This window comes from Neodiprion lecontei, chromosome 3 (assembly GCF_021901455.1).
Source record: "Neodiprion lecontei isolate iyNeoLeco1 chromosome 3, iyNeoLeco1.1, whole genome shotgun sequence".
Classification (NCBI taxonomy): Eukaryota; Metazoa; Arthropoda; class Insecta; order Hymenoptera; family Diprionidae; genus Neodiprion; species Neodiprion lecontei.
The window spans coordinates 33262959-33280346 of NC_060262.1; the positions used below are offsets into that span (position 1 = coordinate 33262959).

At 39.9% G+C, this 17388-nt stretch overlaps 3 protein-coding genes across 19 annotated transcripts in view; 2 read left to right on the forward strand and 1 right to left on the reverse strand.

Annotated features, from left to right (window-relative positions):
- The window catches only part of LOC107219610, a 98247-nt gene that overhangs the window by 61160 nt on the left and 19699 nt on the right, over nt 1-17388 (reverse strand). The window lies entirely within an intron of this gene.
- Nucleotides 1340-12019, forward strand: LOC107219619 (fructose-bisphosphate aldolase). Of its 6 annotated transcripts, XR_006903423.1 has the most exons (7): nt 6388-6829; nt 6922-6994; nt 7802-8009; nt 8986-9429; nt 9926-10279; nt 11102-11248; nt 11719-12019. XR_006903423.1 is itself a non-coding variant. In XM_015657891.2 (5 exons), the coding sequence occupies exons 1-5, from the start codon at nt 1358-1360 to the stop codon at nt 11809-11811; spliced, it is 1236 nt and encodes a 411-aa protein (XP_015513377.2). In that variant the 5' UTR covers nt 1340-1357; the 3' UTR covers nt 11812-12019. The 6 variants fall into 6 exon arrangements, 1 of the variants encoding a protein (XP_015513377.2); XR_006903421.1 differs by lacking the exons at nt 6388-6829; nt 6922-6994 and adding an exon at nt 1340-1494 and having other exon boundaries at nt 11102-11252; XR_006903420.1 differs by lacking the exons at nt 6388-6829; nt 6922-6994 and adding an exon at nt 1340-1494.
- On the forward strand, nt 14037-16927 carry LOC107219607 (structure-specific endonuclease subunit slx1). The gene is made up of 3 exons (XM_015657871.2): nt 14037-14605; nt 15277-15328; nt 15417-16927. The coding sequence occupies exons 1-3, from the start codon at nt 14427-14429 to the stop codon at nt 16008-16010; spliced, it is 825 nt and encodes a 274-aa protein (XP_015513357.2). The 5' UTR covers nt 14037-14426; the 3' UTR covers nt 16011-16927.

Here is a 17388-nt window from a genome sequence, read left to right on the forward strand (position 1 = left end):
AATCAGCGGGAAATTTTGCAAAACAGGCTAAAAGAGCGAGTACGTCTCTTCGCTGAGAAACGCCGGTGTAAAAACACATGTACATCGTAACGGAGAGCTGATAAATGAAAGCGAAATTAGAATGGGCGTCCGCTGATGCTGATGAAACCGAGTACAACAACTTTTTTCCTGTAACATAACGTTTAGCGTGTTCGTAGGCACGTATGTTGTATGTACGTAAGAATAGCTCAAATATATTATCAACTCGTCGAGATTCTGGCCGTCTCGAGTTCAAATATTTTCGAACGCTCCGCCGCTGCAACTGGAAAAATCGGATTGATAAAAATAGGTAATAATTTTTCCAGTCGTGATCCACACTCCGAATTCGGATAAACGACCGGCTGCGGGTTGTTCTTCTGCCACATTGAATGCGGTACAGCTCAATGATTTTTCCGAATGTCACAGAAGGTGCCCTTGGACGACCTCCAATCCGACGACTCTCATTGAACGGATCTCGGAACCACGCCTTCTAACCGTTACCGACTTTCCGTTGGAAGTTGCACATTCACTGGTCGATGTTTCGTCATCTGCTCGCAGCCCCCTTCCAATGAATGAAGCGTTAACCAGAAACGGGCAGAGACGTCTCTAGCGATTCTCTTACCCCTAGGAATTTCAAGTAAAATACAATTTGAGATACTATTGAAATCCTCGAAAAAGATTTTCTCAAGTAAGTTTAGTGCTCAATCCCGTTGGTCTCTTTCTCTTTCTTTAATTAGACCCTGTTAACGCTTCGCATCACCTTCCCCTTCCTCTCGTTGGGTTTTCCTACTTTTCACTAATTTTTAAAAGCATACCTAACAAATACGAGATATTCCGAGGACAGCAATCAATGGTATCACCGAACAATCAAGCACCGAATATCATCGTGATATGAAATGGCTTCTCAACGGCTTTCCGCCAAAGTGCATTACAAAGTGCATTCCACATGAGACATAAATATTCGTTATTCAAGACTTTTTGTCAATTTTACAAAAATTGACATATGATAGCTTTGTCCCTAAAGTGATAATCAATGCAAATAAATCTAAATTATACCTATCGCACTTTTTTACAAGAATTGAAAATTCAATTCAACGAATTATTGGGAAATATTCGTACCAGAGTCCGAAGCAATATCGCCGCATATCACTTTAAAGAAACAAGTTGTTTGACCATTAAAACAACAGCATATCTCTAAAGATAATTTTATTAAAACTAAATTACGCGCTATATCGTCACCTCTGGAAAGGGGCGACTCAAACTATAAGCACTTCACTGTCGATCGCAGCGCGTATCACGAGTTAAAGACAGAAATAGAGAGCCACTGCCGATACGTTCTATGCGCCGACGCCGATGTGTACTCCGGAGTTTTCTGTCGGCCAGTCGCACTGTTACCCTCTACGCACACAGCGGTTCGTCACTCTACTTTCCGCAGCTTCCTTCACAGCACTTGATCCGAATCCAAGCCACAAACAAGTAAGTAAGTGTTACACAGTGATATTCCTGCACGCAAAAATGATCGATAGACATTACCGGTCGAGTCGCTAGGGCTGCAAGGATAATTTTGGGAAAAAATTGCGTAAGCATAAATCGGGTGTATGCAGTGAAAGACGGGATCGTTCGATATAGTGATAAATTGTAGGGGAAAAAGCGATCGAATTGTGCTAGAGTCAGAGGTGAAACTCGCAGGGGACCTTCCTAGCCGCGCAACGACCTTGACTGACTTCTAAGTGTCATACGAATCGGCGAGATGGGAATGGTGAACTTGCATTGCGTTACGTTGACCCTCGCGATTACTAATCGCATTAGATTTCAGTGAATTTTCATCGTTAAGAGATTTGCTTTCACGTGCATGTTCATTTTTTCAAAAATTCATCACACCAAGGCTTGAAGGATGTTTTTTCATTTCAATCTTTGACTTGAATTAATTGTAAGTTTAATTTTCGGTCGTAGCTTCCATCCCGAATCCGTTTATGCAACTCGGTAACGAAAATCATTTTTAAAGGAACTTGGTGACAGAGAAGTTACATAATGTATGGTATACCTATGTCTATCGATCTTGACGTGTAAAACTTGCGCTCTTTGTAATGCATCCATTCATTTTACATTCATTCTGCAATAAAACCATCGCTCGTGTTTCAATGTCACCGATGCAACTATTGATATGTTCGCAAATCGTTGTGCGAAAAAAATCGACAAAATTTCTTCGATAGCAAGATTACATAGATGCTAATCATGTTGACATGTTTCTATTTTACTCTTTTTTAAAAAGCCAATGTTACGATGATTATTGTACGTATTAAAATTATGCCACGTTGAAGATAATTTCTCTAATTGTGCTAACAATGAGTCTGACAGTTCGACACCCCGCTTGATACTTGCGTCATATATTGTTGTAATCACAAGCCATAAAATTCATCAGAGTTTTACGTTATTAATTGATGCGGTTGCATCATGATAAAGATCACAGATCGCATCCGTCTGTTTTTTTCCCAATTCTTGTTATTCAATATTACATAAAGCGATGCTGCGTACAGTGAAAATTCTTTTCTACATAACCTCAAAATTTCCGTTCATAACCTAGTACTCAACGCTACTCGAATCCGACGTACGATTGGTAACTTTGTAACATGTATTATCCGTCACGCGTCAAATAAATGTCGAACAAGATAAGTGAGATCAACTCTCATATCAAGTACCTTAGCAAAGTCTAAAGCTAGAGAAATAATGCTTAACAAGAATGACCTTGGGACATCTGTCATTGACACGCTAAGCTCACGTCCAACGAAAGCTATAATAACGGCGCAAGTCCACGTATGGACGTGTGAAAGTCTGTTCGAAACACACCGGCAAGAAGTAGGTACTCGATGTGACCCGAATTTATCCGAGTCGCAAACGACAAGTTCGGTCCCTACTGTACCGACGGTGCTCGTAAATATCGCACCCTGTTCATCCCCTCTTTGGATTCCAAAAGAAATAGCGAATACTTATGCACCCGTTGATTACTGACGTTTTTAAACGGATCAAAATGCGGTGGCTAAATCGTTGACCATCCTTCGAGGACAGATCAGGAATATGACCGAGCGATAGAGCGGTTTGACCCTTTGAATGCCATTGGTCAAAGTTCACGCAAGCGCATTCACCGGCTGCGCAGAACTGTGTGAATTCGGCACCGTATTGACCGTCAAAAATTCTGGGTCCGTGCCATGTTGAGAAACGTGACGCAACTCCGATTATCACACCTCAGCGTATCAGGGGCTTTCGAAAGGAAATCCGAATGATATGTAATGCTTGTAAGCATAGCAATCGTACCGTAAGAGGAAAATATACAGGAGGAAAAAGTTTAGTGGTCATAAATAGTTGAAGGTATCCATGCGCGCGGTCTACTGAGACAGATAAAAAGTATTTGTGATTTACGGCATAAGTTTCTGATAAAAAAAATGTCTCGCTTTGTAAGGTGCGTTACATATACTTATAACAGCCCGGCTTTATCACCACTTTGTTATACGACCGCGAAGCTTTTTTTTTTTTGTCTCGGTTTTTCCGTTCGCCTGGACGTCCAGAATCGTCCTTACGTAGATAAACATTATAGACAGATACGGAGGTCCAAGGTAAAAACTAATTAAATAACTCCCACGCTTCAAACCGTGCGGGGGGATCTTTTTTCAAGGCTATAAAACCCACTGCGGGGGATCATCCAGTTTGCCCAGGGCTTCCGGCCTTCCGGATCAATTCGCTTCTCAAAGAGTGAAAAGCGGGAACGAAACTTAATTACGGCGTATACCTGATACTTAATTAGTTTTGACAGAAAATTAAGTTTCCTTCCTAAGGTACCTACATTTGTTCTTACGATTAGCTCACGCCATGAACTATATTATCATTATCATTATCTTCTAGGGCATTCGGGATTCGTTGTTAGGGAGGCGTATAAAGACACTCGACACACTCGAATGCCGACTGTTCATCGGTAAATACAATTGTCTGAAAGAGGTAATTAGATAAAACGTGTATCTCCTGTAACAGCGTTTTGTTGAAATGTAGCTTCACCGATTCTAAGCAATTTAGCTACTCCTGTTCGGTTCGCAGCTGTGTATCGATTGGAAACAGGGAGTAGCAAACACGGATTCCCTGTTCTCCGTATCTTGTCCCGAATAAATTTATTCCATGCTATATGTATAGGTATGAAGGAAACGCGGTGAATATATTATAATATACGTGCGGCGAATTTTGTCGCTACGTAAAAAATCTCGGGTGCTAAATTTAGAAACGAGAGACTGGAGCGAAGAAGGTACTAAAAATTATTCGAGACAGACGACGCGGCTCGGGGTTCGATCACAGGTTCGCCAAATTTCCTCTCGCGTGAAATTCGTCCAGCTCTCGTTATTACTTCGATAATTAAGCTGTAAAGCTCTCGCTTCCAGCGAGTCGTAACGACGAAAGTTCCTTGCAACGTGTGTGTAAACAATGTAGACCAGTTTTCTCCTACATACATACAGCACGCTCCAAGTATAGTTTGAATAGTTTGCCCTGTACTACGCTACCAAATTATTAATTTAAATTAATTCCGCGTTGCCGTCGCGGCACCGTCGCCCGTTTCCTCTCACTATAGTTCAAGCTTTTAACTCCTGTTCTGTAACATTGAAAACAGATTCCGACGGTCTAATAAGGATGTTGCAAGACACACGCGCTCCTTGTTTTTCAAATAAGTTGAACTCGGTTTATTACGAAACTTTCTACATATACGCATTATAAACGTTATCGAAATGCGTCTTTCCATTTACGTTTACACATAAAATACATCAACACGAGTCGTGAGAGAGATAAGAGTTGACTTCTTGAAAACACGAATATAAATCGAGACTTACCGCGGTAACAAATAGAGCTTTATTCTGGTATTTCAGAACTTGCGTTGATCAGCGCGATCTGAGATAATTTCCCAAATGGGGTAATCGCGATGCATTAGGGCTTATAATAAGTATATCTGTACAATTATCACGCGAAGACTTTGATCAGATCGAAGGATTGCGTCTCGAGATGCAACGCTCGCATATACCTATCTAATGACTACGAATTGTGCAATCACTGCGACGCAACAGCACTGAATATATCCCTCGAGCCGTGCACTAATACATACCTATGCATACTCGTGTTGTACTCAAAACTCAACTATTGTAAGAAAAGCTTGAGTCACTGCGACACTAAAAGCAGGGCACAGGGTAAAGCCGAGCAGCTGTTTCTGCAACGTGGGAAGTGTACGTTATACGGTACCTATAAAATTTCAATTGAATTGTTCAAAGTTGGAGGGTAGATTTACCCTGCATTATACGTATATACGTATATACGAGAACCCAGGAAAGCCGATATAATTATCGAGATGTATAGAATTATAGAACCGAGTAGTCGAAGAGAAACATGGGAATTGCTAATTGCATATTCTCTTGAGTCGCTGATCACGTCTCAGCCACATAGGTGCTACCTTCCTGATTGGTCAATCAGGAATTATCCAATTTGCAATTAATATAGTACTTGAAACACTCGTTAAAAAAAAAAATGTTTTTTAAAAAACTTGTTTTGCGTATTTTCCTAAGAATTTGACCTATCCATATTTGAATATAGATCCACTAATTAAATAGTCCGGTATACAAATGAAATGTATACAACAAAGAGCTCTGAATACCGATTAAAATTCATTCTGCGCCCTCAACCAGATATCACTTATTCAAAAAATATACCATTTATTCCCGTGTATTCTTGAAAAGCAAAGTATATCGATATATAAACCAGTCTAATTTTGTCTCTGATAATCACTAACGTCAATCGATTGCTAGACTTGTGAATGAAGATGAGGATGTCACGCAATTATCGTGATTAGATTTTCACACACATGTAGATATATATTCCCTCTCTAGAATCAATTTAAAATAATCAGTACGATAGGTAATGATTCACGTTAATCGTTTGATATGACAAATCGAGTTGATATTCGAAACAAGTTGATTCTGAAAAATAATTTCGAGTCATAACTACAATAATATCCAGAAATCTATAATCCCCGAATCACTAAAAATCCCCGTATGTAATCCCCGAAATAAGAACCGTCGGTCGAAGGTTCGCCCCCGCTTATGGAGAAAGGGGAAACGGCAAAAACGGCGTTAAGGGGAGCGCGGGATCGCCTGGAATTCCGTCTGTTCCAGGAACCTGTGGTCTAGTAGAATTTACACGGTCTAGACCAGCGGGAGGCGTGACTTGAGTTAGAGTCCCCGAGGGTGGCCGGCGGGTTATTTTCCTGGGGGTCGTAGGACGTCTGCGCGTACTGCATTGCGGCGACCCTCCCTCCCCTCTGGAAAATCTACGCCGGTTGCCACGGCACTGCACCAGTCCAGAGGGTGCGCTCCTCGAGGAAGCGAGCAGTTTCTGGAGCAGCAGGGAAAAACGGCTTAAAAATGTAGCCGAAACGCGCCTCGGGTTCTGCTCGAAGCAGCGAGCAGCGCCTCTCGCCATTGTCCGTTGTTGTCACCTCGAATCTCGTCACGATGTATTATCGATGTATTTAAATGTATCGTTGTATTCGTTTTATCGTGTGTAATGAATATTCCCAAGTGTCTGATCGTATAATTGTTGCATCAATTGCTATCACGCCTTTGGTATAATATCTTGAAATGGGATGAATTATATTATACGTATATTCGTAATATACTTGAGACCGTGATGTATTTGTTATACGTGTACATCTGCACCATCATTTTTCCCGAGGAGTTTACGCGGTTGTAAATTTTTCATCGAATTCCCAAGTTTTTGACACGAGAAAAAGGTAATTGCACGTCTTTTTTCACTCACGTTCTTCGTTGTCCGTAACACGCTCGCGTTTCTGTGTTCTAAAAACCGTTGAAATAATCGAACCAGCTTCGAAGATACGACCGAAGCCCTTTGAAATCCAGTTTCATCAGCTGATCGACATAATTCCAATCAAATTCACGTAAGTCTGTCTCCGTAACTCGTCGTTAGGATAATCATAAAATCAGTTGCTGCATAGAGTACGATGAAAGTGAAAATTCTAATTCTTAAAACATCCTCGCATGTACCCTGATCTCATAATTTATCTGCATAATGCAAAACAAAGAACCAACAAATTTTCAAAATTTGATTTCTTATTTAAAGACATATTCTCAATTCCATTTTATCGTAGCTTCATTTTTTCACTCAAACCCCCGTGCGCTACCATAGAATTGACTTTCCGGCCATCGGATGCAGTGCTAATTCACCCAACAAATGGAAAACCCGAGTGAATACACGTGCATTGTATTCTCATTTGGCGACAATTACGCGTCAACCGCGAAAGCAATCGTCGCTGCATCGGCTTCGATATACGATTTAATTGAACCGTTTTTACGACGGTGATTGAACGTTCGTCCGATTTGTTTTACACTAAAAATTGTGCAGTATATCAATATATCCAGAACATTGCCAATCGGCAAATGCGAAAAATCCTTTGATTTCAAATCCATCACACGTCCAAGTATTATCAAACTGTAAAATCCCTTCGAGCTTATCAATCCTCTTTTTTTATTTCAACAACGACGATGCGTACACGTTTAAATTGCGTGTCTTTGATATCGATCTGCAGTTGGTGCATTTGTGTACACAAAACAACAGAGACGAGTCTTGACAGGAAATAAATAAAATTTCTTTATACATAAATGTAATTTGTGAAAAGTGACAGATAATTTCTACACCTTATTGTAATTCGTGCAGATGTAACCTGCTGCCTTTCCTCAAATTACAGAATGGTTGCTGAAAAATACGCCAGCGCTGAGCCCGAGCTCAAGCAGGAGCTCAAGGGGATCGCCGAGAAAATTGTTTCAATCGGCAAGGGTATCTTGGCCGCAGATGAGTCGACCGCCACCATCGGCAAGCGTCTTCAGGACATCAACGTTGAAAACAACGAAGCAAATCGCAAGGCTTACCGCCAGTTGCTTTTCACGACCGATAAGGTACGTGCCAAAAATCAGAATTTAAACACAGGTGTAAAAAATCAATTTAATTGCGTATTATCGATGTAAGGAAAATGGTATTGCAAAATGAATACTGCAGCGATTAATACTCAATTCTCAAATAATTTACTCGATTTGCAATAAACAATCCGCCCTTATTGTCTGATTTAAAGCCAAGTTGACGAGAACTTGCGAATTTGAGGACGATGATTGTGATTTCTTACGGACTTGACGTATCTAGGACGGTACAATATCAGCACGTCGCGCTGACTAGCGTAATACATAATAAACCGGAAATCGAACGAGTCTTTAATTTCTACGTACCTATGTTCGGATTTAATGATTCGCGTAAAGTCATTTTATACAGTTGTATATCCATTGCACGAGACGTCGGTCGAATTGACCTTTACGAAAGAATCTTACATGGTTGTATTATTATTATTATTACTACTCCAGACAATCGGTCACGGTGACGGAATGCCGACTCCACTCGGAGCGGACGCAAGGCAGCAATTTAGTCTGCGATAAAGTAGATTGGATTATTCATTTTTATTCATCTTTTTTGAAATATGAGCTCGTAGTCGTGCGCCTTTGAACCCTAATATAAGCCGCAATTTTCTTTTCACGATTATTACCGACTCGACTGAATTTTCGCAAGAGTGCACACCGCCAACTCTCTCGTGTTCGCCATGAATCTCCTTTGGATCGATACAATCATGTTAGGAAAGTACACAAATCGAATTAAAAATATGCGCCTCTATAATACTCCTCGTAACGTGTGTATACCTATATTATACCTACATAGAGGTACCAAAAACGAGTCTGCTCACTCGGCCCTGTGACTCGAGCTTGCGACGTGACGTCATAAATAAATTCTTCGATCGATTGGGCAGTATCCTGTGGCAATTTAGCGACTGCATGCGGAATGATATAACGGCAAGTAGGTCAGAGGCTGATTCTATCGAATTTAACGCAGGAGGTGATCAGTCAGCACGTTTCGGGCGTGATCCTCTTCCACGAGACTCTCTACCAGAAGGCCGACGACGGTACCCCGTTCGTAGAGCTTCTGCGTCAGCGCAACATCATCCCCGGTATCAAGGTCGACAAGGGCGTCGTTCCCCTATTCGGTACCAAGGACGAATGCACCACCCAGGGTCTCGACGACCTCCAGGCACGCTGCATCCAGTACAAAAAGGACGGATGCGACTTCGCCAAGTGGCGCTGCGTCCTCAAGATCACCAAGGACACACCCAGCAAACTCGCCATCCTGGAGAACGCCAACGTCCTCGCACGCTACGCCAGCATCTGCCAGAGCGCCCGCATCGTTCCCATCGTCGAGCCGGAAATCCTTCCCGACGGTGACCACGATCTTGCCCGTTGCCAACAGGTCACTGAGGAGGTACTCGCCGCCGTATACAAGGTCAGTTATATGGGCTGTTGTAAAAGAGAGACACGAGCCGGGCTATTCGAAGGGTATTTCAAACTCGATGCCTTTTACACCGCGATGAAATCTTGTTACCGCAACAAAAATCTGGCGGGGTCTTTTATAGATTGTTGTTAAGTCTCGGTCTTACCCTATCCGATGTTGGATTTCCGAATTTCCATCACAGGCGATCCTATCTGTCTGCACTATTGCATATACGAGACAAACTACCGATTTGAGCAATCTTCCAGCTCGTCAAAACTGTTACTTGACCCTATCCTTAGCAATCTTCTACGTGAATAGTTCGCCTCGCAATCAGTCAGAGTTTGAATCAGATTTTATCGAATAGAGTACACATTCTCCGAACCTACGGTAGCAAAAACTGAGCTCAAAAACACTGAGCTGCAAGATCTCCTGTACCTGGATACGTAGAAGAGCAACTAACAATAAGCGGAATTCCCGGCAAATCCTTATCCTTTTTTTCGTTCAACAGGCCCTCTCCGACCACCACGTTTACCTCGAGGGAACACTTTTGAAACCCAACATGGTCACTCCCGGTCAAAGCTGCCCGAAGAAAGCTTCGCCCCAGGAAATCGCGGCCGCGACTGTAACGGCCCTCCAGCGCACCGTGCCACCAGCAGTCACTGGTGTCACCTTCTTGAGCGGTGGACAGTCGGAGGAGGAGGCTTCGGTTAATCTTGACGCGATCAACAAGTTCCCCGGAAAGAAACCCTGGGCTCTGACCTTCAGCTACGGACGTGCCCTTCAGGCTTCCGTCCTCCGCGCGTGGGCCGGCAAACCGGAACAAATCGCGGCCGGACAACAGGAACTGATCAAGAGAGCCAAGGTACGGAATTGCTTTTCGTCTAGCTTCAATTCAGGTTGCTAATCTGCCACGTTGTACATTCAAACGCAATTACTTTCCCGCTCAGAAAATTCACTTTGCTGATATCACAATAGCGTACAGAATTTACTTAAAGCTGTGAAAACATTTTTTGTAAATACGCTTGAATGCTGTAGAAGCTTTGCAGAAAACGCTTTCTCTCTCTACTCGTTATAATGATGTATATTAGTGAGAATTGCAATTCGCAACTTGTCGCACAATTTTACGTGTTGGTTCGCTGTACTTCTGAACTGAATTTTCACTGCACGGTTTTGAAAATCGTTCTCTCAATTAAAACAAACTCGTTCGAAATTCAAATATTTGGCAAAAAAAAAAAAAAAAAAAGATCTCAGCTCAGTTTTGCGATTTTCGATAATTTCCGAACGTCAAAATTTTCTCCCATAAATTAAACGACAAAAACTAACGAAACTAATATACGTTCGTACGATGAATTTATCAAACATTTGTACGTTCATTTGTATCTTACATAGTATGTTGGATAACCAGCAGCCTTTTTAATCACCCACACGGTGAAAGCAGAAATAGCTTTGTAAATAATCAACAAGCTTGTGTGAAATAATTCGATGTATACAAGTGATTTTTTCTCTTCAGATCTTTTTTAATTCTTATTTACTGATTTTTTCTGCTTATCTCAATATTAAAAAAGAAACCCTCCAGATTAATGATCGTAGTAATACGATTGACGACTATATTTTACTAGCATTTACTTAATAGCATGTCGCATGGTTTTATTACTTTTCTGTGTGACTGACACGCTGTATATAGGCGAACGGCGCAGCTTGTCAAGGCAAATACGTTGCGGGCAGTATTTCGAGTAAAGCTGCAGGTTCCTCGCTCTTCGTCAAATCACACGCCTACTAATTTTTGCGACAAGTCCTTCCGTTCCGCACCGTAACTGTATATCACAAGCAGGCAAGTAAATAGCTATGCTAAATTGTATTTGAACAATATTTCAGGATCGATTGTGAAACCCTGCCACGGAGAATACAAATTTTATCTTTCTTGCATCTTCAACAGTTCGCAACATAAGTTAAACCCGAAAGTCTGTCAAGTTTGGTATAAAAAAAAAAAAAAAAAAAAATCCACTTTCTCAACAATATTTCGCGTTCGATGGAAAATCCAGTTTTCTTTCAAATATTTCACAAATTGTTAAAACATATTTCGAATTGTTGGAAATGCTTATGGATACCCCATATGTGTGGTTTGTAGTTTCAGTTTCACACGCTTTTAGCATTATACATGTAGATTTGATGTAATTGTAGTGAATAGCTTTACTCCGTAGAAGATTATTTCTATATGCCGCAGTTGAAAAATTTGTAATATATATCAAATATTACAACAATCACGAATCAAAGTTTAATAATAAAATAATTTTCAAACAGGCCAACAGCGACGCAGCTCAAGGAAAATACGCCGGTGGAGTAACTGGAGTAGCGGGTGACGCTGGTCTTTTCGTAGCCAATCATGCGTACTAATTTATAAACGCTATCAAGAACACAGTTGATGAATATTACCTCGCGCAATCATCGCCACGACATCCGCGGAAAAGGAAGTAATTTATTACGTTAAAAATATAGAAACATCTGCATGAGAACAAACGACGAAATGTGAGAAAAAACGGAAACATCGATGGTTTATAATAACAAGAGAAAAATAAAACAAGTAAATGTACTTGGAGTTGAAGGAGAATATAAAGAATAGGAAAAGTTGCGATGTATGTCATGTATGATTATTATAAAGCTTGAATGTCATCTGGTCGTCATGCGCAGCGCTTGATCGCACGTCAATAACTATTCCAAAGTTCTACGCTACCGTTGACGCAGTTATAAAATGATATATACGTATTATATGCACACGATACGATGTGTTAATGAATGTAATAGTTTCGTGTGATAACAGAGACAAAAAAAAAAAAAAAAACCAACAACAAAAACACAGTAACAACAACAAAATCAATGAGAATTATTTAAATAAATGAAGAAACTGAAGGGATTCGTTGAAACAAATTATGAAGCGTATTTTAATAGCTCCGCTTCAGCGAGATATATCTCAATATATTAATTCCCATTAATGCATTACATACAATAGCAATTCATTGATGTGTTAAGTTATTTAAATTTGAAGCAAAACGTATATATTGTCAATGTTGTTACTGTATTCTACGTGTAAAAAAAATAATAATAACAATAATACTGAAAACTTATAAATGTTGTTTGTTAGCCGACGAATTATATTATATTACATGATACATTATAATCTAACTATTACGTCACACTACATAAATATTCTGATTATAAGTAATATATAATATTTAAAGTATCTCGCATATATCGATGTTATCTGATATTGTCATTGTAATCTAGGTCACCAAATACACTGTGGAGGGTTTAAAAAAACTGAAAAAAAAACACCAAAAAACAACAGAAAAACGCTGTTTAAATTGCCCCGTATACTTTCTTTTCATAACACCTCGCGGCAACCGTTCATGTTCGTTATTTTTATACGTTTTCGTTACACCCATTATACTCGCGTTAATTGATGTCCGCGTAACACGCGACGCTCCCAAATATAAATAATTAATTAGTCCGTACGACATGTAATTCGTTTGGGTTCCTCCCATTTCGTCGACGTCAGGAGCCTCTGGGAACTCCCGAAGGGAACGGTGAACTTGAAATTTATTCAACATTTTTACGCAGTGCTAATAGTCTGACACTTCATTTTAACAGGTAAATTTTCTTTTTCTCATCTTTCCTCTGCTCCTTCGCATTCGACACAGTCACGAGCTTAATTATTCGACTATTTACGTGTTACGTATATGTACATACATATGCACATTAAAAGGGATTCACATTTTACTCTTTACTCTTTGCCCGAATCGTTAAAAAATTAGTACTGAATACGAATTGTGAAAAAACATTGCATTGAATTATGGAACATAACGGATGACGGTAGAAATAGTAATATTCTATCGGAATACGTGAAATAAAAATCCAGAAAACGCTAACTAACCATTCAGGCAATATAATGATACATAATAATATTCAGTCAATTAATTCTGATACACGCATTTGCTTGTATCAACGAAAGCTTTTAGTTCACCAAAAATACTCATTGAAGATCATAATAATGATCTAAAAGTGGGAACTGATAGATATTAATACAGCTCGTTCTTCTCGTTACATATACTTTTTCGTTATTTGAAAAATATGCTTTCGCTAAAGTCATTAAAAACTGTATTCATTTATTAAAAAAACTTTGCGCCATGGATTATTTTCTTTGTTTATATCTTCGTGTTATTGTTAGCAACTAGGCTCAAAAAGAAAAATTTTCATACGAAGAAATAGTTTGTTTTTTCCGTTGGAATATCGTCCATAGTGGAGAAATTTTCAGGCTTTTCGACTTCTGAGATGAAATATTATTTATTTACAAGTAATGAATTTGAACCGTGCAACCCGTAAATCCATATTGCCAGATGCATAGACAAACACAATTTTTAGTACACATCATTCAATTATATTCCAGATGAAAATATTGCATTAAGAAATTGGGGTCTCATTAGACCCCACGCGCTTACTGGCTATACGAAGCTGATGCGTCTAATAAAGGGGAGTAAACCAAAAAAACCGGTTTCATACCAACACAGTCTCTTTTTCATCTGGAAGTTTATGCCCTTACAATTCTTAAACAGCTGGTACAGTAAAAATTTCGGATTTCTGTCTTGAGTATTTACGGCTCGCCGAGAAAAGAATCAACAGTTTGAAATGTTCGAATCCCACTACACCGCATCCTTCCTAGCCTTCTCTCTCTGCATCTCCATCTCACAAACAGTCTCTCCTTCCATACAATGCAGACGCATACATACACTCGGTATAACACGATGGCAGTAACTGCCGTGAGCAACGGGAATCTGGATTCATACATGGAAGAAGGTTGCCGGCGGCGATGTGTAGCAAAATTGACGGTGTAGGACGGGCGAATAAATCGAATCGTGTAAACCATGGCCCAAAGTGGATCGTTCTGACAACGATTAACAGCGTGCGTTAGTTACTTCGTCAATCTAGGCATCTCCGATGCTCGAGGCAAACCCGAAATGGAAAATCCGGACGTGGTCGAGCATTTCTACGGCGTTTACCTTCTCTACTGCACCAACCCGAAGTACAAGGGCAGAATCTATATCGGTTACACCGTGGATCCGAACCGCCGGATCAAACAGCATAACGCGGGAAAACAGTTCGGCGGAGCTTGGCGGACCAGCAATAAGGGACCATGGTAAACCTAACCTCACTTTGAACGCTTTTACTCATCTCCCATCCGTAGCAACTTTTTCCAGAGATATAGAGCGGTAGACTGATGCATGCAAAGTTTTTATGTTTGGTTTGAACAGTGAGCGGCAAAGCGAACGCAACGCAATTGAGATTTAACTGAAGAAATGAAGAATCGAGAAACGCGCTCGATCTTACCAACGGAGAAAAACGAACGTGCTTGTTTGGAGTTAACAGATTTTCAAAACTTCAACATTTTAAACACGTTAGAATTGAACAATTTCTTTAATATAGAAAGCAGATAATTGTATTTGTAGATACGAAGTTATAGCATATAGCGGATTCACATTCTTATTGCAATATTATCGTTATCATCTACGAATTGATAACATGTATTTCAGATAATTAGAATTAGTTGCAAAGAATGCATTGTTGAACACCGTATTTCGAGAAATTTTCAATAAAAATAACAAACATTTGCTAGAACTCCCAGACATTTTCCTCTTTTTCAACACAAATCGGCGTGTACCTCGTACGGAGTTGCTGGAATAACTATAAGTATTAGTACAAATAAAAATCGCACGATATTTCTGCAGCTTTGTAAAAGATTGTTAACTCTGTATAATACAACTCTAATCTTCAACGGTGACAATCTAATATCTTCTAATTTTTATTCAGGACGATGGTGATGATTATCCACGGATTTCCCAACGACATTTCAGCTCTCCGGGTAAGCAAACAACGACGTGCATTGAAAATAGTCCACATTGCCGCTGTAACGTCGCAAGAACCTTTAAATAAATATGATATTCATGCAGTTCGAGTGGGCTTGGCAGCATCCGGATATCAGTCGACGATTGAAGCACGTCCCGCGTAAAAAGTCAGGTCAGAATAGTTTCGATTACCACTTGATGGTGCTGGGAGAAATGCTGAGAGTCGGACCTTGGTCTCGACTACCGCTGACCGTTCGTTGGCTGGCGCCCCATTTCGCGAAGGATTTCCCAGCCGAGCGATGCCCCCCGATGCACATGCCTTTGGTATACGGCAAAGTGATCCCGAAGAAGGTGCAGCGAGGCGAGGGCGGAACAAAGAACAGGAATAAAGATGCTTTCCCTGAGGACACGGATGCTTCCGGAAGTGCAGGGGGGCTGCTTTGTTCGCTCTGCAAGAACCTGTTGGAGCCAAACGAAAAGCTGACTTGCGTTAACCCGACGTGCACGCTGGTGAGTCACTTGGTTTGTCTGGCGAAGAGGTTCAGGAACGACGGGATGATTTTACCGGTAGAAGGAACGTGTCCTGCCTGCCGGATCAATATTCTATGGGGGGATTTGATTAGGAAGATGAAAGGCTGCTACCAAGACTTGGCCGAGGCGGCAAACGCCGAAAGTGATTCCGATATCAGTGATTTTTGACACGTAATTAGACATAAGTATAATCTTCTCACCCTCGGTTGATTTCCTGCACGTTAAATATTTCGCTTATTATTTATACTTTCGATACGTTCAACGAGCCAAGGACTTTCGTGCGAAGAGAATAGTCGCCGATTAATGATATTTTGAAGAATTGTTAATATCAAAATAGTACCCGTGCATTCGTGAGAAAAATTTCATTGTTTCTATTCTGATACAATTTCACACATATTTTCATAAGGAATTTGTATATATTATACTGTAATATAGGTAGAACCGTAGTTTTAATTAATCTTAAAAAATACACAAACTCGTGACTTTACATTGAACAGATCTTTAATCGACTATAAGACATCCTCTCGACTAACTGATTAATCCTAACTTTACTTACATAACTTCAAGTTTCGAGGGGGTCCCACTCAGGTAAATTCATCATCAGCGAATGATTGTTTCAATATACCTTTTGAATTTTGAATTATCTTTCATGACGGTTTCATGCATTTTTCTGCAAGTCATTCAGATCAAAGTATGAAAGAAAGTGATTTTCAAGAAAGCGTGGAGTAAAATCAGGCTCGACATTTCTCTCCAAGTGCCAACATTTTTCGAAAATAGATCTCTGTATCAAATATCGAGAAAATTTTGCCAAACCTTATAAATTTGAAATCAGATACTTATCACGAAGCTTAGCCTCTACATTTGATTTAGTAAATCCGCATAATCAGTAATTTGTAAATATTCTAGCCAGATCACAAAAATGTTCACGCAATATTAACTAGAATAAGTGTGAATGATAAATAAAAAATTAAATGCGAGCAAGCTAGATTGATGAATGCAGTTTATTGTAAATAATTATTTAAATAAGTTATAGGAGTAAATGAATAAATAAATAGATAAATAAATGAATAAATAAATAAATGATACGTATAAATAGTAGCGTTTAAAACTAAATGCCAAACTAACTTGTCGTATTTACAAATTCAATGCTTGTACACATTTCGACCTGTGTTATCGATTTTGAAATTGAATTTTCCCGAAAAAGGCATTTCGCCCGAGGCACCTATGCCTGGCATCCATGTATACGTACATATGACAAAATATTTGTACATTTCATTGACCAATTTTTTGGTTCACCTAACGTTAACCGTTTTTTTTTCCTCTAACTGTAGTTCTTCATATATGTTCTCGGAAATACTTTCTAACACAAGAATGTCGTCTTTACAATGACAGAACCTTGCCCCCCCCCCCTCAAGTTTCTATACATATTTGCAGAAGTGTAAAGCACACCGCGATCGCGACCCTCGAATTATCTCAAACGGAACATGCTAACACTTCGAACAAATAAAACGAGTAAGTGTAAGTAACTGTACCCATTTTCAATGTC

Bases quoted from the DNA above. Each gene is read 5' to 3' on its own strand.
- LOC107219619 (XM_015657891.2), top strand. From the start codon at position 1,358: ATGCGCCGACGCCGATGTGTACTCCGGAGTTTTCTGTCGGCCAGTCGC. The intron at 8,010-8,985 runs GTACGTGCCAAA...AATTTAACGCAG, and splicing joins TGCTTTTCACGACCGATAAG to GAGGTGATCAGTCAGCACGT. The intron at 10,280-11,718 runs GTACGGAATTGC...ATTTTCAAACAG, and splicing joins AACTGATCAAGAGAGCCAAG to GCCAACAGCGACGCAGCTCA.
- LOC107219607 (XM_015657871.2), top strand. From the start codon at position 14,427: ATGGAAAATCCGGACGTGGTCGAGCATTTCTACGGCGTTTACCTTCTC. The intron at 14,606-15,276 runs GTAAACCTAACC...ATTTTTATTCAG, and splicing joins ACCAGCAATAAGGGACCATG to GACGATGGTGATGATTATCC. The intron at 15,329-15,416 runs GTAAGCAAACAA...ATATTCATGCAG, and splicing joins ACGACATTTCAGCTCTCCGG to TTCGAGTGGGCTTGGCAGCA.